A 21482-nucleotide genomic window follows, 5' to 3' on the forward strand; every position below is an offset into this window, starting at 1 on the left:
TAGGTAGCTAAGTTGGTTTCTATCTAGCTCAATATCTACTTAGCCAACTAGACAAATACCTGGATAGTTAGGTAGATAAAAATAAATAAGTACAACATTATAAAAACATATTTTGAGCAGTAATAGTCTTAAGCACACAAACACATCACTCAATAGGTGGCTACAAAAACATTTATCACTTAAAACGTAGAGGCGTTCGAATAAGTCTGTAGTTTGGCAACAAAAACGTCAAGACATTAGGTAAATTTATGTCCTTATTAAAATTTATTTCACAAAATATACTTCATGTCTCTCTCAGCTGAAGAGACGTTCACGTTAGCTGAAGATTCAGTGTGAAAGGAATACATACTAAAACGAAAAAACAACAGAGTCGGATTTCTTTCTTCCAAGAGATCAAGAAAGTGTCATGATTTGATGATGAGAGCGGTGAGAGAGACGCCGGGGAACCCAGGTAGTCATGATGATCAGATGATTTAATGACAAAAACCAGGAGGAACAACAGAAAATCACTGGTAGCACAGGAACAGAACACAGACGTGAGACGAGGGTATAACACGACGAGGATCCGACAAGGAACACTGACAACAGGAGGGACTAAATACACAGGGAGGGTAATCACAGGAACGACACACAGCTGGGATCAATCAAGACAGAGACTCAGGGGAAAACAGGACTAGACAGACAGAAACTACACAGAAAACACAGATCCTAACAGTACCCCCCCCTCAAGGGGCGGCTACCAGACGCCCTAACAGAAAAGTCCAAAAACCAAAACAACCCAGCAGGGTGGGCGGAGGGGCGACGGCAGGAGGGCCAGAGTCCAGAAAACAGTCCAAAACAGGAACAGAAAACAGTCCGGGGGCCGCCCACGGCACAGGGGGCGAAGCTTGGGCCGCGGTGGGCGGCCTCTTCGACGCAGGAAGCGAGGAGGCGGGTCCGGCGGTCTCTTCCGCCGGCGCAGGAAGCGAGGAGGCGGGTCCGGCGGTCTCTTCCGCCGGCGCAGGAAGCGAGGAGGCGGGTCCGGCGGTCTCTTCCGCCGGCGCAGGAAGCGAGGAGGCGGGTCCGGCGGTCTCCTCCGCCGACGCAGGAGGCGGAAGCGAGGAGGCTCAGGTGGGCCGGCTGCAGGCTCAGGTGGACCGGCTGGAGGGCCGGCTGCAGGCTCAGGTGGGCCGGCTGGAGGGCCGGCTGCAGGCTCAGGTGGGCCGGCTGGAGGGCCGGCTGCAGGCTCAGGTGGGCCGGCTGGAGGGCCGGCTGCAGGCTCAGGTGGGCCGGCTGGAGGGCCGGCTGGAGGGCCGGCTGGAGGGCCGGCTGCAGGCTCAGGTGGGCCGGCTGGAGGGCCGGCTGGAGGGCCGGCTGCAGGCTCGGGTGACTCGGGAGGAGGGCTCGGAGACTCGGGAGGAGGGACCAAGTCAGCAAACTCGGGAGGAGGGGGCACTAGAAACTCTGCCGACTCGGGAGGCGGAGTCTCGGGGGGAGCAGACTCGGGAGGCGGAGTCTCGGGGGGAGCAGACTCGGGAGGCGGAGTCTCGGGGGGAGCAGACTCGGGAGGCGGAGTCTCGGGGGGAGCAGACTCGGGAAACTCGGGGGGAGCAGACTCGGGAAACTCGGGGGGAGGAGACTCGGGAAACTCGGGGGGAGGAGACTCGGGAAACTCGGGGGGAGGAGACTCGGGAAACTCGGGGGGAGCAGACTCGGGAAACTCGGGGGGAGCAGACTCGGGAAACTCGGGGGGAGCAGACTCGGGAAACTCGGGGGGAGCAGACTCGGGAAACTCGGGGGGAGCAGACTCAGGAAACTCGGGGGGAGCAGACTCAGGAAACTCGGGGGGAGCAGACTCAGGAAACTCGGGGGGAGCAGACTCAGGAAGCGGAGTCTCGGGGGGAGCAAGCAAACGCCGCCTCGGCGCGGGAACCGGAGGCAGCGGGGACAGACGCTGCCTCGGTGCGGGGACCGGAGGCAGCTGCAGGCGGGACCCAGGGGCCGGGAACTCCGGCGGCTCAGGGCTGCGTTGACGGCTTTGCCCAGGGGCCGGGACCTCCGGCGGCTCAGGGCTGCGGTGACGGCTTTGCCCAGGGGCCGGGACCTCCGGCGGCTCAGGGCTGCGGTGACGGCTTTGCCCAGGGGCCGGGACCTCCGGCGGCTCAGGACGGCGTTGACGGCGTGACCGCTGGGCCGGGATCTTCGGCGGCTCAGGGCAGCAGTAACGGCGGGGTCCGACTCCGGGCGGGCAGAACGCCAGCCGAGTTCCCACCCAGGGATTCAGGCTGGCTGGAGCTCCGCCACAGAACTCCTCCGCTCTGGATCCCCGCCGCCGCCTCCGTCGCGGTCCGCGTTGCCTGGGTACGTCGAGGTCTGAGGCGAGACCCAGTTCCTCCAGCAGCAGCGGAGAAGGCAAGATCTCTACGTCCTTGTAGAGATCCCGTTGAGCCAACTCCAACTGCTGCTGGAACCAAGCCTCGCTCCCCCACACGCTGGCGTCCTCACCTCTTTTCGGGTCGGATCCTACTGTCATGATTTGATGATGAGAGCGGTGAGAGAGACGCCGGGGAACCCAGGTAGTCATGATGATCAGATGATTTAATGACAAAAACCAGGAGGAACAACAGAAAATCACTGGTAGCACAGGAACAGAACACAGACGTGAGACGAGGGTATAACACGACGAGGATCCGACAAGGAACACTGACAACAGGAGGGACTAAATACACAGGGAGGGTAATCACAGGAACGACACACAGCTGGGATCAATCAAGACAGAGACTCAGGGGAAAACAGGACTAGACAGACAGAAACTACACAGAAAACACAGATCCTAACAGAAAGGTCAGTAAATCACAAAGAGACACAAATGAGAAATTTGCAAGAAAAAAAAATTCAAAATAGAACAGTGGAAGCAGGTAAGTAAAAGTAATTTCTACAGAACTTTTCAAAATAAAAATTGCAAAGTACTTTATATTATAACAGGAGGCATCTACAGCACATGAGGAAATTATGTAAATTCCAGCTTGCAGAGATGAGTTTTGATCCGCTTTAAAAAAAAAAAAAAAGATCAGAGTTCACAGATTTGAAGCTCAGAGAGTCTCGGAGCAACGGTTGCTCTGTTTCCTTTAGTCTTCAGCCTACCGTGAAGCTCGGCCAGCGGGCTCTGATCACAGGACCTCTGGGATCTGACAGGGACACGAGGATGTCAAAGTTGTCCTTGTGCTCTGAAAGTCAAAACTAGGAGGGTTTTGGAAAGTGAGAGCAAGTCAGTACAGCTGGAAAAGCAACAGAATGAAATATGTGTTTAACAGGATTTAGTCTTCACACAAGCATCCTGAACAATCTGTAGCTGATCCAGAGAGGTTTTGACATTGTGTTGAGGAATTAGTTTGGTGTATTTTCTCCATCAACATTTCTATCTAGTCATTTTCTTTCTTTTAATTTTTTTTCTCTTACACTTTTCTGCATATGTTTTGCACTAGCTATTTGTAAAATAACTCCAATCTGTTCTCAGGTTTTGTATGATCCAAAAAAAAAATCTGTTTATATGCCTTTGCAGCTTCCAACTGCTATTTCTTTCTTAGTGATGAATTATGGACCAATATCAAACTGTTTTTTTTTCTTTCTCTTTTTTATGCAGTTGCATCCAAGCTACAGATATTCTAGCGGATGCTCAGGACTTTGCCGTAACAGACGTGCGTTTTGGGATTAGGTTGGAGCTTCTGTAGTTCTTTGTACTGTGACTGAGCGCAAGACAAACTACTACTTGTGTTGCTTTTTGGCCTCTGGCCTGTCCGCATCTCTGAAAATCACTTGATATTCAGGTGGGGCTCCTGGACTGCTGCTGGTGGAAAACAGGAGCTGCAGACAGCAAACGCTGCTCTCTTATAACAAGTGCCACATTAAGCTAGTGGTTGCCTTGCATAAGATAGAATATTAAAAACGAGCTTTTCCTCCCAAAACAGGAGGGGTTGCAAATTCGTCTCCAATAAGGCAGACACATTTTTAGTTTTATGAAACACAGCAGAAAAAGCAGCTCAAGTGGTTATTTTGAGGGAATAAATGATGATGTCGCACATAAAGCATTTGGAATGAAATTATAGAAGTGAAATTAGAGATCTAATGCGTTGTCAGGATTTCAACACTGATCTCTGCAGGATCGGGTTTTAGTTTTGCAGAATAATGATTACACTGCAGACATTTCACAAAATGACACTGAGACAATCAGAGAAGTAAAAGAGGAGACATTCTGTCAGCGTCTTGGCCGCTGCTGACACAACTAAATCACTTTTTTTCATACACTCCTTCCTTTTTATAAGGAGCACAGGGAGTGCGTGTGTGTGTGTGCGTGTGTGTAACGGCTGCTGTGTTTTTCTCTCCTTTTACTTGTTCTGCTGGTTCATTCACATGAACTCGCAGTGGCAGGAAGCAAAGATAAAGAAGCGCTGAAGGAAACAGAGGCTTCTCAGATAGTTTAGCTTCTAAATGTCCAACAAGCAGTCAGAAAGCAGGATTATATGGATGTTAAGCAGATTTTGAGACTTCAACCTTCAAATTCTCTAAAGTTTTGAATTTAACCTTCATATTTCACATTGGCAAACAGATGTGAACTACTTGCAGCTGAAGATGGTTGTGAAATTCACAGCAGAGTCCCTTAAGTACAGTTTAAAGATGGTTCACAAGAATTAAATACTAAAATCATTTTCTGGACACTAATTTCTGTTTTATTAGTATTTTTATTTTGTACTTATATACAGATTTATAATATTATTAATAATTATTTTACTACAAAGATGTGAATCAAATTAATTTATTTAATTCAAGCAGCACAATTTCAAACTAATATATTTGAAAAAAAAAACTCTTTAATGCGAGTGTATTTTTACTTATACAGGGGGAATTTACAATTGGTTTCAACAAAATAAACTATGAGAAATATGAAGGCTGAAAATAAAATCCTACTATATTATGTGTTTTCAAGCACATAGTGCCATTTTACAGCACAATCAAGACAATGTGTTAACTTCAGTTGCTAAAAAAGCACTATATACATATATATACATATATATAAAATATGACTTAAGAAATTTGACTTTGTAATTTAGCACCTTGAAATTGAACGTTATGCAAAAGCAAAAATACTCCCAAAAAGTGAAATAGCCCTTTACTCTCGGACGCCATTGGATCATTCACCATTCTTTGCATTGATACGGGCAACAGTCAAGACCAAATCCCTCCTTTTTTACTTTATAAAAGGGAAAACAGAACCACTGGCTGCTTCTGTAGTGTTAAAACCAAAACACCTCTGTCTCTTTAAGAGCCTCTCTGAGGCGGCGATCGGTCCACCCAGGCGGTTCACACAGCTAAACGGTTACCATGGAGATTAAAGGATTTCTCAAGCATGCATGAAAGAATCAAGGCAACACTCCAAGTTTGGGTTTGATGAGGGAGTAACATTATAAAATGATCTAAAACTCAAAATGCTGATTTTATATAATACTGCCTCTTTAATAGTTTAATATGCCTTAATATGAATTAATATGCATTAATATTCACTGTGAAAACCATGGTGGTTCTACCACAGAAGCTAACATCCACAGTCTTATTCATCTTCAGGGTACAGCCAAGAAAAATTATATGTGAGATAGTAAACCAAATGCCTACCCCAACCAATAGCATGTCAAGTAGCAGTATACTGCAGTATTTTAGCTCCCTATGCTGCATTTATATATCTATATCTATCTATATCTACTTATATATATAGATAGATATAGATATATAATATGCAGAGTTTTCACAAGTAATTTGGAGTCTCAGAAAAATGTACGAATACTAAAAAACAAGTAAACAGGCGTTCACTGTCCAAGAATGTTTCAAATTAAGGTTTCTTAGCGTATACGTATATCATAATAGCACGCTACCTTTTGAACCTTTTGAAAGGACTTTCAATGTTCTCGTCTATTAAGCTGCTCCATAGATTTGGGACTTCATTGTTGAAAAATGGCTCTTTAACCAAAAGATTGTTCCAGTAGTAGATGATCGTGGTGCACCGGTAGTTTCATGATCCCTTTTGCTCCAAAGATTTTCCTGTGCTTTAGCACACTTAACCTGAAAGCATGTGTAATGTTGAAATACCTGATCCCATGGTTCTACACACACTCTCCTGTACGCCCTCCTCCAAGTGGTGACAGTATACTAAGTGGCCATAAGTGCTTTTTTATGGCATCATCTAGTGGGCCTACACCGGTCCTTAGAGATTACATTGTCTCCATGGAGACATAAAAGGGACAGGCCCCGTAAATCAAGCTGCTACACATTAGTGATGGCTAATTAGCCCGTAGCGCTGATGACTGGAGGCTGTCTGCTGCTCATCGTACGCCGTATGTCTCATCAACGGGGCCTAAGGAGAAGCTCCAGCTTTGTGTTTTCATGGATCATTTTACACCTCCCCAGGGTGCATTGGCAATGACACAATTTAAGAACCTTTTCTTTTTTTTTTTCTGTGCTAAACAGAAGAAATGGACAGATGTGAATAAGAAGCACAAATGGGACCGGTTAACCTCATGCTGCTTGCCTCGTAAAAACATGTTTGGGGCCTGGAATCGGCGTGCTGTGGGAGGGTTCTGGCCGTATATTTCTTTTAATGAAGTCTGGCTATATCTCCCTGCTCTCTGTAACAACCTCTTTGGCTGCTCGCCCTGTTGGCAGCCGGCAAAGAACTCTCAATGTAGATGATTAATTTCGAGGGCACTTTCTTGTCAAAAGGACCTTTACACTTGATAGAAGCAATGTGTTCTGTCAGCCCCTTGAAATTCAAATGATGTCTTCCACTCTGCGTCCCACCGACGTCTTTGAACATCCCCATGAAAGGAGAGCAACCGAGATGGGACCGACGGGGAGCCGACGGAGAACAGAGAGATAAAAATCAAGTCCCTTCCTAATACATGACAGGACCGAACCCAGAAGACAAAAATAAACTATTAAAAACATGTCAAAGGAGTTGAAATGTATAGAAATGTGGCTATTTTTATAGCAGCACTGCTGCTGCCTCTCACATGTTGGCAGGCGCCTGCCAACTTTACCAGGTATAAAGATGAAAGTCTGTGGATGTAGAAACGTTTTTTTATTTACTCCCGTAGCTTTTAGAGTATTAGTTTGTGTCCAAAATGTGAACAAAATGCACATTTTGTCCACATGCATTGAACAAAATGCATGTGGACAAAATGCAAATGTCATGTAAAGACACATACAACGAGAATATGAAGTCAAGTGGCATTAAGTAAAGTTTATATTTGTTCGCCACCTGAATTTATGTCTGTACACACTAATAATTTTTATTGCCACACAATCAAAAATAAAAAGATCATTTAGGCATTCTGTCCGAAGTTGTTGAGATATTACATAAAAATTACCTTGTTTGCTGGTTTAATAAATAAAAATTTGACTACATAAATTTGCATTAGCTCAGGTGCACAGCACTGTAAAATACTAATATTCTGCACAGTTCAGTCAAGACTGCCCTGGTCTCTTTAGAGATCAAGTCTCTTTGAGACCTAATTAGTCTAACTTGGTTGATTACTATCAAAGAGACCAACACGTTTTTTGACACTCATGAAGATGGCGTCAAAATATGAGTAATATTGAGAAATACTACTTCTCTTTCAGCAGCTTCGATATATTTCCATTCTGGCTCGGTGCGCTCGACTCCTCATGGGACTGCAGGAAGGCTAAACAGACTAACTTTTTTCCCCACAGGATACATCTTCCAACATCCATGTTGGTTCTACCACATCCAGCATCTTCCAAGAAGCTACTCAATGCCTCACTTAGGATTAAATATGGCGAGCTAAAATAATCATCCAATTGAAGGTCTGTACCTATTTGCCTAGTTAAATCCAGGTCGTCCCTTTTTTGTTAGAGAGGTAGTAAACGTAGTAAATCTAAGGAGGCCAATGCATTCACTTGGAATCGCATCACCAAAATCAAGTCAAGAAATTTCCATGGCCAGGGTAAACTGTCTGATGTCCTTGCCTGTGGCGTGCCACAAGGTTCTGCTCATTTTGAGATCTATTAGCAGTTCTATGCAGATGATGTTTACAGTAGATTTAATTAAAAGCTGGAAGAGCAGCTCTATTGTACATGTGAGATTTCTGGTTCATTTTTGCTTAGAAATACTGTGCAGCTAACTTCTAGACTCATGCTTTGGACGTTTTGTGACCATGTGTCAAACGTTTTGACACATGGTCTTCAAAACGTTTTACAAAAAACTGCAAGGTGAGCATTTTTATTCAGTTTTCTTGAATGAATCTCCCTCCTAGTCTCAGTTCTTTCTTGACCTACCAGGTCTGTCATCCAGCTCCAGATAAGATAAACTAAAATACTACTTTAGGTTTGATCTAAACAGAGTACCCTCTGTGTCTAATACAATGATTGTGACAAACCACATGCTGGACCTCTTCTAGATTTTTTCTTGCCTCTCTAGTAGGACTCCAAAGGACAAAGACATCAACTTTACAGCATCTACGGGTTCAGTGAAATAAGCTCACCATCAAAGAGGAGGAATTGCTGCTAATGTCACAATCCCCAAGACAACGACCCAGCTACCATGTTCATGATCTGACAAGTAGGGGGTATCTAGATTTAGCAGGGGTTTTTAATGTTGCGTCTGCTCCTCATATTCTGCCGCCCACATGTTGAATTACCAGCTCACCGAAGAGTATGCGAAGCCACCTAATAAAGTTCTTTCTAATCTTTCTTGTTAATAATGAAGAAATGTCACTTTTCAACCTGCTTGCTTCTAGTGAAGTTTTGGTGCCAAAAGCTAACAAAAAGCAGTGAGCGATCTGGGACACAAAGATGAATATGCACAGTAAATAGAGTTGCTGCACAGATAATAGCCGCGCTCACAAGGATGAGTCAGAACCAGTCCCACCCTCATCTGCTTATAGAGTCATCTCATTTAGACAGGTAGATGGATGGGGAGGCAGGAGGAACTTGTCATGTTCTCTCTGCTTGGTCCTCTTTGTTTTGACTTTTTATTCATAAATGAAGAAATATTGTCAGCCTGTGCTTCGGCGTTGCGGTGAACTGCGAGGCAAGAGGAGCTTCTCTTTGTAAGCAGAAAAGCAGTGAATGTAGCAGAGTACCATCTACTAGGGTCTGCTGGTTCTAAGAACCTGAACGCAGTGAGGCTGCAGGAGCGAGCACAAAGACGCAGAGAGAGAGAGTCCTATTAGCGCCTCACAACGATGCAGCAGTTCAAAGTATTGTAAGCAGAAATCTCAAACAGCAGCGTTTAATGAGGGCTTTGGAGGGAGCAAGACTAGCCATGGAAATGTGCGAGAATGTGTGCTTTGTTCACTTTCAAAGAATAACTATGCAACACACAACCAGGATGACATACAGGGTTGTGCACATGTTTTTATTCCCCAACCTTATAAATGTGATCATGACCTTGTTGGCTCTTGGTATATTATAACATGGCTGCCACACTCCTTTATCTTCACATTACACAAAGAGAATAAGTAATTAGAAGGTTCTGTGTTTTTGTTAAAATATATATAGCAAATGTCCTATGACAGCATTGTGATGGTCTAAAAGGATTAAAGGAAATGTTTTAAACAAAATAACATGAAGGCATCTAAAGAAGTTGAACAATGGCCAAAAGGTAAAACCAAAAAGACTGTGTGACCTGTCTCCAGCTGCTGTCTTTTTTTTTTTTTTGTTGCCAAGTCTCTTTCTGGTTGTTGAATCATGAAAACAAATCTTAGAGACCTACAATCTTAAAATTTTCTGGATTCCTTCTTTTGTGTTTACTCAGGTTTTCTTTAGATGGATGCTGAAATCCGATGATCAGAAACATTTAATTGTAAGGAAGTTAAAGAAATCTGTATTATATTTATATTTTCTTAAGGTACTAATCCTCTTTGTGAGGTTTGGAAATGGAAAACATATTTTTTAACTGGGGAAATGGGGAAAGTGGCCACCCAGAATGCAACAGTGTCTCAATCAAACACTGCAGGTTTTTACATAATGTGATAATTATTTACAAAGAACTATGCTTTTTTCCTTCTTGGAGCCACTGTATATTTTTCCATATTTCCATGATAAAACACTTTTAAAAAGCCTTTTTATATTTCACTTCCTCATCTATGAATGTTGTTCAGTTTTCTAAAAATAAACTCAAGGCACTCAAATGTGCATTGCTGAGCGTACGTTTTCAAGCTTTGATTGCCAATTGCTCCATGTTTTGCTAACCTAATTTCCCCCCTCCCAGCAGCGATTACCTCTGGCTCTGTGGCTCTGTGCAGACGTAGCACACATGGATGGACCATCATCTCTATCCCCCAGTGTGCCTCCTCCAGACTCATGACCTTGGGGGGATAAATATAGGAGAAGAGTGCTAAACAACAGCCTAGATCCATTTCCTTGTTTGTTTCCTGAGGGCAAGTATGATGAATAGCTCTTCCCCATGGTGCTGTGCTCCTATCGCTCTTGTGTGAGGTTGCATATCCAGGGGTTAGGATGTTCTCGGCTAATGAAATTCGAACTGTGATTTTAAATAATGTTTAATGAGAAGAACGTCTTGACTCCAAAAAAGGCTTCAGGCATATGAAAGGGGTGTCAAATCTAAAAAAAAAAAAGAAAAGAAACAAAAAGAGTTTTGTCTTTCCTTGCTGCACATCAGATTAAAGCAAAGGATAAATTTATACCCAAGTAGACAGGATGTTAAGACTGGTGAGCTAATACTCATACATTTTAGAGAGAATTGTAGATGATTTGTAGTTGAGTTTTAAATGCTAATTTTCCAACAATCTAACTACTTTTTATATGTCTCCTTTCATATTTTTCTGAATCATGATCAGCTTTATTTTCAAGGTTTTCACATAAACAAGGAATTTGACTTCAGTTCTGTTTTGCTCTCAAGTAAGAAATTTGAAATATTAAGATGTATAAAAGAAAAGTGAAAAAGAAGTGATTTTGGAAATTTTGCCTTGTATGTTGTTCCGTACATTTCAATATTTCCTTTGTTGTTGCTGTTCAACAGATTTCTTTTTAAAATCAGCCCTATGTGCATATTCTAGGCTGCCTACATTAGCCTTTTAGTTGCATAATTTGATGTCTTGTTGCCTATTTTGTCTTGGGAAAATAAAACATAAAAGTTTTCCATCTTGTTCAGCAGCATGGGACATTTTTATGATTTTTATGATTCAACTCGTGATTTAAGAAACTTCAAAAGCCTTTTTATCCCGTTACCACAAATACAAGAAGGGAAAAGAAATCGGCCATGACCTTGATGAAGCGGCTGTTGCAGTTCATAAGTGCAGGGAGGATTATGATTTCATGATTCTGGGGTTATTGATTTCTGCTGCTCCTTATCTGTTGTCCTCTCTTAGTGTGTGCTATCATCTCTGTGAGGACCGGGCCGCTCAGCTGCTGACTCCCTGGTGTTCAGTCATTCGATCAAAGGCTCAGCATTTTATTTGGATTTTCTTATTAATTTGACCTTTCCAAGTACACTAAGACATGGAATCTCATTTCCTGATTTAAACAAAGACAGTAGTGACGGGAAGTTCAGCTCATCTCAGAGAGGCGGCTCTATAGCCTCATATTTTTACCAAACTTTGCAAAAATTCATGTTTTGTATGTTAATAAATTGTTTTCGTATTCAGTATTTTTATGAGAAGCTTTGTAGTTTCCTAATTTTAAAATGTTTTGAATTTTATTGATAAGAAAAACAAGTGGATAAAACACTGTTGCGCTAACCAGGTAACAGCAATTTGTGACTAGTTTGCAGGTGAATTTTTGAAGGCAAATGTTTTGCAGGTGACATTTTAAATGTGGCATTAGATACATAACTGCACAGGATAAAAAATCAGTATAAATTCAATGTCTAAAACAATGTCTGATTCTAATTAGACAATTTTTTTCATAAGGAAATTACTGACAGTCTAATGATTTGGAATCGTTTTGCACAAACTGGCTCCACTGTAAAAAAAAACAAAAAAAAAAAACTGTCAAATGGGTCATAATTAACTGGGTTTTCATCGGGACAATGATCCCAAACACAGCAGCAAATTTATAACAGAGTAGCTGACAAAAAAAAAAAAAATAATAATAATAATCAAGTCGTTTCAATGGTCCTGTCAAAGTCCAGGCTTCTACTTGATGGATTACTTCTGGGGAAAAAAAACTCAATAAACTGAAGTGCATTTGAAAACAACAGTGGATGAAGCGATATGTGAAGCTGAAAAACTGCTGTGAGGTTTTCGGTGATACACAGTTAGTTTTCACCACAGTCTGAATCTGTGGAGGGTTCCACAGATTTGGATCTTAAATGATTACAAGGAGTCGAAAACCGAAAACAACTTAATTAAATGAATGTCAGTCCCATGTGGACACCAGTATTTAAAATATGAGGTCTAGCAGGTTTAAGCCCCGCCCCTTTTCTGACACACCTAGAAAAATCCCAAGGCTGTGAACTCTACACATATAGACTTCATCTGGAATATTTTGGATGCAAGAACTGACAATGTTTATTCTCTGGTGGTCATCTATGTAGGTAAAGACAGAAAGCTTGTTAAATTGTTTAACGTTAAATGTCAGGTTTCCACAGATGAATCAGCAGGACAAACAGGTTTAAGACCCACCCTTAAAACAGCCCAGCTGGATTCAAACAGGAAGCACTTTGTGACCAGAGTGACACACCGTCAGATTCCTCTGAGCGACTCCAAACGCAAGAGAGAGAGAAAACAATGGAAAACTCTGACTTTTCTGCTCCGAGCTGCTCAAACTCCACACACTGACGGTGAGTCTGACCAGAAACACAACTCAGTCTCTAGAATGAACAGAGAGGAGGAAACCATGACTAACTGGACTCTCTGTTGGTCTGCTGTGTTTTCAGCTTCGGTCGAAGAGTAAATGGCTTACAGATCAAAGGAGGCTCTGTGCAGTCTGCACTCTGAGAAACTCAAACTCTTCTGTCTGGACCACGAGCAGCCACTGTGTCACATCTGCAGAGACTCGGCGAGGCACATCAACCACAGGATCAGGCCCATCGAGGAAGCGGCGCAGAGGAAACGGCGGGAACTGCAGGAAAATCTGGAACCCATAAAGAAGAGGCTGAGGCTCGGGAAGAAAGCTAAAGACGAGTTTGATCGGACGGCAGAACATATTAAGTTCCAGGCCAGGCACACGGAGAGGCGGATTAAGGAGCAGTTCAAGAAGCTTCGGCGGTTTCTAGCAGAGGAAGAGGAGGACAGGCTGGCAGCACTGAGGGAGGAAGAGGAGCAGAAGAGTGGAATGATGAAGAGGAAGATAGAGAGACTGAGCAGGGAGATGGCAGCACTTTCAGACATAATCAGAGAGACAGAAGAGGAGCTGGGAGCAGAAGACATCCCTTTCCTTTACAGCTATAGGGCAGCAGCGGACAGAGTGGAGCGCTGCCCCCTGCTGGAGGTTCCACAGCTGCCCTCAGGCGCCCTGATAGACCAGGCCAAACATCGGGGCAACCTGGCCTTCAGCATCTGGAGCAGCATGAGGGACGTTGTCTCCTACACGCCTCTCGTCCTGGACCCAAACACTGCTGATGTAGATGTCAAACTGTCTAAGGACCTGACCGGCCTGAGGCTGGAAGAGAAGCAGGACCTCCCTGACAACCCGGAGAGGTTCGACGGCTGGTCGTCCGTCCTCAGTTCCAAGGCCTTCGACTCGGGGAGTCACAGCTGGGACGTCGACGTTGGAGACAGCTCGTTCTGGTCCCTCGGTGTGTTAGCGGAGTCGGTTCAGAGGAAAGGAGAGACCCGGTCCGGACTTTTCGTGATAGGGTTCTTTGAAGGCGAATACAAAGCACGGTCGCCACCAGCTCCTCCCACTGCGCTTCCAGTACAGAAGACGCTCTGCAGGATAAGAGTGAATCTGGACTGGGACAAAGGCAGGCTGTCGTTCTCTGATCTGGACACTAACACACACGTGCACACTTTTACGCACACTTTCACCGAGAGGATGTTTCCGTTCTTCATCTCGACTGAAATGAGAATCCTACCGAAGAAGATTTCTGTCATAAAGCAGCAACTCTACTGAAGGTCACAAAATATAAAGATAAAGCCTTGGTAACAAAACTGAGAAACAGGCGAAACGTGTATCAGTAGAGACACGTTTTACACACAGACGAAATTAACGGTACATCTCTGTTGAAGACCATGAAGATGGTCACTGAAATAACTCGACACTGACAAAAGTAGTAATTTACTGAAAATTAATTAATTAAAATCAGACACCATATTACAAAAAAAATCACTAATGAAACAGGCTTGAAGAAAAATGATGATGCTTGTTACTTAACATATTGTTGCACAACCTTTTGAGGCACCTGTCCACAGACATGTTGATCCACTCCCTCTGCTCCAGTTGTCTCAGATGTTCAGTAGGATTTCCATCAGGTCTCATAAAAGGCCAATTCAGAATAATTCAATGTTTTGATGTTCTTGAGTGTTTTTAGCCGAATATTTTGGGTCATTATCCCGTTGGAAGACCCCCTGACCTGAGACTGAGACCAAGCTCTCCACTCAGCAGCACATTTCTCTCCAGAGTGACTCCACAGTCTTCAGATTTCATTAAGACCCTGGACAGATTCAAGATGCTCTGTGCTAGACACAGCTAAGCAGCTTCAGATCATCATCACAGAAACTTTCTGGCTTGTCGATGCGAATCAGGGCGAATTTCAGTAACATTTTTTTAAAATTAGCTTTCAACAGTGGCATCCTCCTTGGTCGTCATCCATTAAGTCCACTTTGGATGAAAAAAATGACAAACTGCTTGACCTGACACAGATGAACCTTGATCTTCAAGTTTAGCATGAAATTATTTGTTCTGTGCTCTTTGGTTACCGTTTGTATTATCCTTCTCTTCTTTGTCATCAATCTTCCTGCTACGACCAGGCAGGTTGGCAACAGTCCTTTAACATCTGAATAATATGTGAAACTGCAGCATTAAGCTGCTTTGAGACGGTTTTATAGACTTTTACCTTTAATATGCCTGTCTATAATTTTCTTTCTAGCCTCCTGGATCTCCCTCCTTAGGTTTCTGAGCTCCATGTTCAGTGTGGTAGCCAACGTGTCACTACTGGTCCTCCTTAAACAAGGCAGACTGACTGACTACAAGCCTGAAGATGCTTTCAATGTGAATTAGACGACTCACATTAGTTTAACAGTCAAATTATTTAAGATCTTTTCTCAAGGTACTATAATTTTGTCTTTGTGCCTTTTATTAGTTTTTTTAAATTATTAATCTGTTTTTTTATTGTTATTAATCTGTTAATTATTATTAATCTGAATTATTTTTTTATTATTAATTTCAAAAGCAACGTCTGATTTTCAGCAGCTAATTTTCTTCAAATCTTCTATAAGTAGTTACTTTTGTCATTTGCAAATTATTTCAGTGACAATTTTAGATTTGTTTGGTTATTAACAGGCGTTGCAACAATTTTGTCCAGGTGTGTTTATGCCACGTGTATTCAAAATTTACTCAAAGGCCAAAAAAGTATTAAAAACTAAAGTTGCAAAAAAATTTTGATTGTCATTTTTGCTGGTGATCAAAAAGATGATATATACTAAATATACTACTTTATACCAAATGGATGTTGTCACAACTCATATCCTAATTTTAAAAGGAAATTTAAAAACTGATTCCTAAAAACTAGTTTTCCCTCTTGGAATCTGTGAGGAAAATAAAAGAAACACTGCGACATCCTTCTGAGTGAGCAGCAGCTAAACGTCCTGCCTTTGTGATAAATTTAGAAAAACATGAAAACGATTCAGGAGAGAATTATTATCTCCGAGTATCAATCAGAGGGCGACTCGATTACTTCTTGTTTGTTCAGTCAAATGTTATTTGAACATCTGAGACTTTTCTGTACAGTCTGGAGATCAGAGCGATCAGTTCAATGCTGCCACACCAGAACAATAAAAAAAAAAAAACAGGTAATGCTTCCTGACAGGCTGCAGTCATTTGTCACATTTCTCCAGTTTCACCTGTGAGTGAAGAGGGGAAGCATCACAGCAGCCACGTCTCCTCTGAAAATGCTAAAATTAACTTTTCTGCAGTATGACAACATGTTCACGTTTGAGCTGTAAGGCGCAGAAGATGGAAATGGAAAAACATGCATTTTAATCAGACAACAAGAAGCTTTCTGGACATCACAGGAGACGAAATGTAACTTGTTTTCACAAGACAGAACCTAACTACATAGATTTTGGGTTCAACTCGTTTGGATTTCAACAGCATAGATTGAAATAACTTCTGTCCACCCATCCATTTCACACAGTCCTGTTCAATGTCACAGAACTGCAGGCCGGTTAATCATTACATTACCTGGCCAATGCAAAGACATGCAGAACAGACAACCATACACTCACAAACCCTCATGTCTAAGAGAAAATTTAGATTCATTTTGTTGTAAAATTGCTAAGAAAATGTCAGCCAATCCCACAGTATGACATCATTTTACCGGTGTTTATTGGGTGCCGTCAGGCCTTCTGGCTGACTTTTGGCATCCCACGTGTTCACCACTCTAGTTTCGGATGGTCCAGGGTCAGTTTGCTATTAGTACCTCAAGGGCTTTTAGAGCTAAACATCAATCCTGATAACCAGTTTTTACCCTCGTAGATACAGATTAAACACATGGGTATTCATGGCCCCAGAAAACTACCCTGGTTTTGAAAAACATGCAGTAAGTGTCCTCTTCCTGGTAAATATTTACTGGAGTCAAACAACCACATTTCCTTATGGGGAAATGGTGTAACAAATGACTTTAAATTGTCTCCTGTCAAAGCACGAATGACATGTCCTTTTGTTGGATTTGATTTGATGGTACAAAATATCCTGTGGCAGAAGGTACAAGTTCTCACCCAGAAAAAAATCTTGTATGAAATGATCAAAATTGCGAACGGCAAAGGAGCAAAACGGCTTTTTGGGGAATGTGAAACAAGCCAGAGGGTCATCAAGAGCTCCGGTACCATCATGACCGGCTGTTCTTGCATTGCTTTGGTGTGGAGTGCTTCAGATTCCTTAGCTACCCATTTTCTTATGAGGCAATTCACAAATAAAGTAATTAATAAATAAATACACTAATGTGTTCTTTTCTGGATGAAGGAGGGAGTAACTTTTTACACCTTTACTAATCAGTTTCCACATATTTTATACTTAGTCATTAATTTTTTTGTCAGTGTTGAAATGTGGCTGTTTACATAGATGACATGCAACATATCATGAATACATCATTTGTTGGGAGTTAAAAGCTGTTAGTTTGCATGACACCTACTTAAAAAGACCCCAAACAAATTATGAAAGTCCTGAATATGGTCATATTTGATCATATCTCACATCAGGACAGCATTTTAAGACCAGCACTGTTTTGCAAATTATGGTTTAAGCATAAAAACACGCCAAAAAAAAAGTCTAGAAAAGTTTTTTTTTTCTTTTTTCAAACATTTCATTAGTGACAAACAGCATTTCGCCGTCTTCTGAGCGTCTCTCTACCTGAACCATAAAGACGTGATTGTGTGTCCTCTAGGTTTGCTTGAGGCCTCTTAATCTTTCTGCATCAGTTTGGAGATATAAATATCTCTGCAGTGTTTTCATACCTTTCAACAAAATAAACAACTTCTCCCCCAGAGCAAAGTCCCAGCTGAGGAGCAGAACACCGTGTGACCCCGAGTCACAAAGGGGTCATCTAGCTCATTACTTTCCAAACCGCTTGTGGCAACAGTAACTGCATTAGCGGGATTCATGAGAACAGGCGTAACATGTGCTGTCCCGGCTTCCCCTCCGGCTGCGGTCTTTATCAGATGCTGTCACCTCGGCGCTGGGCTGCTGGCCTCCGGCTCTGCACCGAAGACGACAACAACAAACCAATTTGACCACTTCCTGCAATCCAATCACTTCAACAATGTGTCTGTGTCACTGCTGGAGTCAGAGGAGTGCATTCACCAATGTTCCTTGAAATGCAACGGATTGTCAGGGGGGAAATAAACCATAAATGGTAAAGCTGCCTCTTCACGACATGTTCAGATCCGATATTCAGCCCCCTTTCCTTTTAAAACCACATCTGTAATCATTCCAAACACATCTTTAGCATTATATATTTATATATATACATATATATGTTGCTGCTGTTTTAATAAACCTCTACAGTGGAAACAGAGCATATCGATTGCTATGAAAGCTGCCTGTGTAGTACTCTGTCGTAATGACAGCCTGAAGGCATGTCCCGGCTCAAACATTCAGTGCTGTTCTGAGATGAGCAGGGCACTGGGCAGGAAACGCATAAATAATTCACTGTGATCTCCGTGTGGCCCGCCTGCGATATGGCTTAGATTCCCGAAGGTTTCACAGACAGACAGACAGACAGACAGACAGACAGACAGACAGGCAGGCAGGCAGGCAGGCAGGCAGGCAGGCAGGCAGGCAGGCAGGCAGGCAGGCAGGCAGGCAGACAGACAGACAGACAGACAGAGCTCTGTTTGACTCGTATGATGAGGGATTCTGACAATCACAGCAGCTGCGGACCGAAACCCGGTGTGAGCTGAAAACCAGGTGAAATCATAGCTTTCCATGAAACGCAGAACAGAGACGGAGCACAGACAAAAAAAAAAGATCAAACAACAGATGAATTTTCCTCAAACTGATGCGGGACTGAGTACAAACTTTCACAGGTGAAATCGCAGAGACTTAACTCTCGTGCTGATTCTCAGAAGTCAAACTCGGCCCTTCGAATGACATCACATCATGATGCCTGTAGTTCGGGTTCTTGGTCACATCCCAGATCACTCAGCTGGCTCTGGGAAGAGTCCTGCTGGTTCCCAACTTCTTCCCGTACCTGTCAAGTCTCCCGATTTGGCAGAGAAACTAACAGATTTTACCCGTTTTCCGCCGTGCTCTTGTATTAGCATTTTCCCGTTTCCTGCTTATAAATGTTTCAAAGACATACAAGCTGGTGAGGCTTATAAGATTAGCTATACTAATCTTATGACATTTTTCATTGACGTTTCATTCTTTTTCTACAAAAAAAAGTTTTGTTTATCTTCCATATCACAGATGTCTTATAGCTGGTGAAGAAAGATTCACGAGAAAGTTCAGAAATTTTCAAAGTGCTAATTAAACTTGTCACCTGAGGGGGAAAAAAAGATTTGACAAGTACAGAGTAAAATATGATGTGCAGTAGAGGTGGAATCATTTTAAATAGTAGAAGTGACATTTTTAATCTATCAAAAAGAAAAACGGTCTGTTGAGTAATTGCATAAATTTCTTCCATTTGAATTCTCTCTCTCCCTCCATCTCTCTCTCTTCCTCCCTCTCTCTCTTCTTTCTTGCTTTTCACAAGTTCATGCAAAGAATCAGTTGTTCACGATTTTTTCATAATTTCCTCCAGTTCATGTAGGATGATGGATATTTTCTGCATTGATAAGCTCAGCTAGCTCCAAACTCCCTGTAAAGGAATGCCAGACCCTCCCACCGTCACCTGTTTTCTGTATATTCTTACATATATTTGTCTTTATGTTTTCTTTTAAATACTCATATGTTCTCAACAGATATTTTCAGAAGCCAAGTCAAATTATTTAAAAGGGTAAAAGTTAACAAAACGTTGCAAATCCCCCCCAAAAAAGCCGCCCAGTTTACTGGGAATCGATCTGATCAGCAGTTTCAACAGAAAACGTCGTGAGCTTCCAAAGTGGCCAGATCTCAGCACAATTTGCTTCACAGAAAATCCTCATTAGTCTCTTTCTTTGTAAGCCAGGAGGGCATGCCAAGACCACGACCATCACCAGCTGAAGTCCTGTTGACTCACAACATGCACAACGGAACAAAACACCAGCTCTCCATTTTCTAAACTGATGAACTGCAGGAAATGATGAAAATTGTGACAACTGGTTCTGCTACCATCAGATGTTTAGAAATCTTAACGCTTGATACATCAAAAAAAATAAAATAAAATAAAAATCTTACTGACTTCAGTCAGGAGCAGATCAGGAAACATCTAATTAATTGGGTTTCAAAGCTAATTCAAATGAAATTATTTCAAATAAATTGTTATGCATAGTTGGACTTTAGTATTTGTTCCTAATGTCAGCTTTCGGCAACAACTGATTGGACAAATACACCAACTTTAAGTATAAGGCGCTTTACTTAAATAGATGTTCATTTGAGATACGGCAACTGCTGACATGGCAAAAGTAGTTTTTATACTATCTTTCTAAAGAATCAACTGTTTTTGGTCTTTTTGCTCACTGGTCTGTCTTAGGGCCAGGAATGTTATCAGCTATTATCGTTCATTGGCCTTCGGAATGAGAAAACTATCGGTTATCAGTTTCCAGAAACAAAATGATGGTGCATCCCTAATTACATAGGTACAAAACAATGGAAAAAATTGGGGAAAAATTCAGGAGTAGACAAGGTGAGGATCTCAAATTTCAGAACACTGAATTACTGTGCATGGTGCTGGTCGCGTTAACCAACCAGGACACCCACAAGTGTCCCACAATCCAAAGACGCTGGAAAATGGTCTGCAGATTACAACAGGCACCAACAAACTAAAACTGAACATAGTTGGAGCATCGGGGACTCAGCTGTGACAATGGTAATTTCATAATTTAGAGCAATGACACAGCTAGAGTTGGCCTAATAAATATTTGAGCACATACTGTAGTTTAGAGAAAAAAAATAACCCCCACATCTGTTATGAATAAATAAGTCTAATCTGAGCTGCTCAACACATTGTTACACAACAGCTCTGAGAGTCCTCCTTCACAGCAGAGAGAGCAGCTTGACATGTTCACTGGAGGAGAGCGAGCTCAGGCAGCGTTTTCATCTGATCGGCTTTGTTGTGGCAAAAATCTGCTGTAATTGACGGCGGAGACATGTTCTCTCTAGCGGATTGGGTTAAAATGAGATGACTGATAGAGACGGGGGTTGCTGGGGAAAAAAAAAAGAGAGTGCTCATCGGTCTCTCCTGCGACTGGGTGATGAAGCTGTCATTTTCGTTCATTTTGCCACTTGTTCTTTTTTTTTTTTTTTTACCCCTTTCGCAATTCAATCCACACCGGCCTCCAAGCTCAGTGCCAACGCTGGAGTTCGGCACTGAAGTCTCGCTCAAGTCAGCTGATGCGTTTCGAAGCAACACTTTGGTTAATTAAAATTACCGTCTGCACGAGGACAGGAACATTCTGACAGTTCTGGACGCAGGGCATCTGCAGGTTACATCGAGTCAAATTTAAGACTTTTAAAGACCTTTTTAATGCCACCCTAAATGAAATTTAAGACAAAAAAAATAAGGGGTGTTTGTGGGATTCTGCTAGCTTCGTAGTTACAGACTAAATTTAAGACCTGTGACTACCATATTTAAGGCTAATTTTCTTTTTTTTTAATATTAATTTTAAGACATTTTAAGGACAGAAGTTTAAATACTCACGTTCTTGAAAGCTGTAATTTCAGCACGTACTGAG

General features: G+C 42.4%; 1 protein-coding gene across 1 annotated transcript; it reads left to right on the plus strand.

Annotated features, from left to right (window-relative positions):
- The first annotated feature begins 12088 nt into the window (after window positions 1-12088).
- Window positions 12089-15549, plus strand: LOC106930018 (E3 ubiquitin-protein ligase TRIM39-like). The gene is made up of 2 exons (XM_015007316.2): window positions 12089-12790; window positions 12887-15549. Exon 2 carries the CDS (start codon window positions 12904-12906, stop codon window positions 14062-14064), a length of 1161 nt encoding a protein of 386 aa, XP_014862802.2. The 5' UTR covers window positions 12089-12790; window positions 12887-12903; the 3' UTR covers window positions 14065-15549.
- The last annotated feature ends 5933 nt before the right edge of the window (window positions 15550-21482 follow it).

This window comes from Poecilia mexicana, unplaced genomic scaffold (assembly GCF_051168715.1).
Source record: "Poecilia mexicana isolate PSO_F unplaced genomic scaffold, ASM5116871v1 scaffold_5, whole genome shotgun sequence".
Taxonomy (NCBI): Eukaryota; Metazoa; Chordata; class Actinopteri; order Cyprinodontiformes; family Poeciliidae; genus Poecilia; species Poecilia mexicana.

Bases quoted from the DNA above. Each gene is read 5' to 3' on its own strand.
- LOC106930018 (XM_015007316.2), top strand. From the start codon at position 12,904: ATGGCTTACAGATCAAAGGAGGCTCTGTGCAGTCTGCACTCTGAGAAA.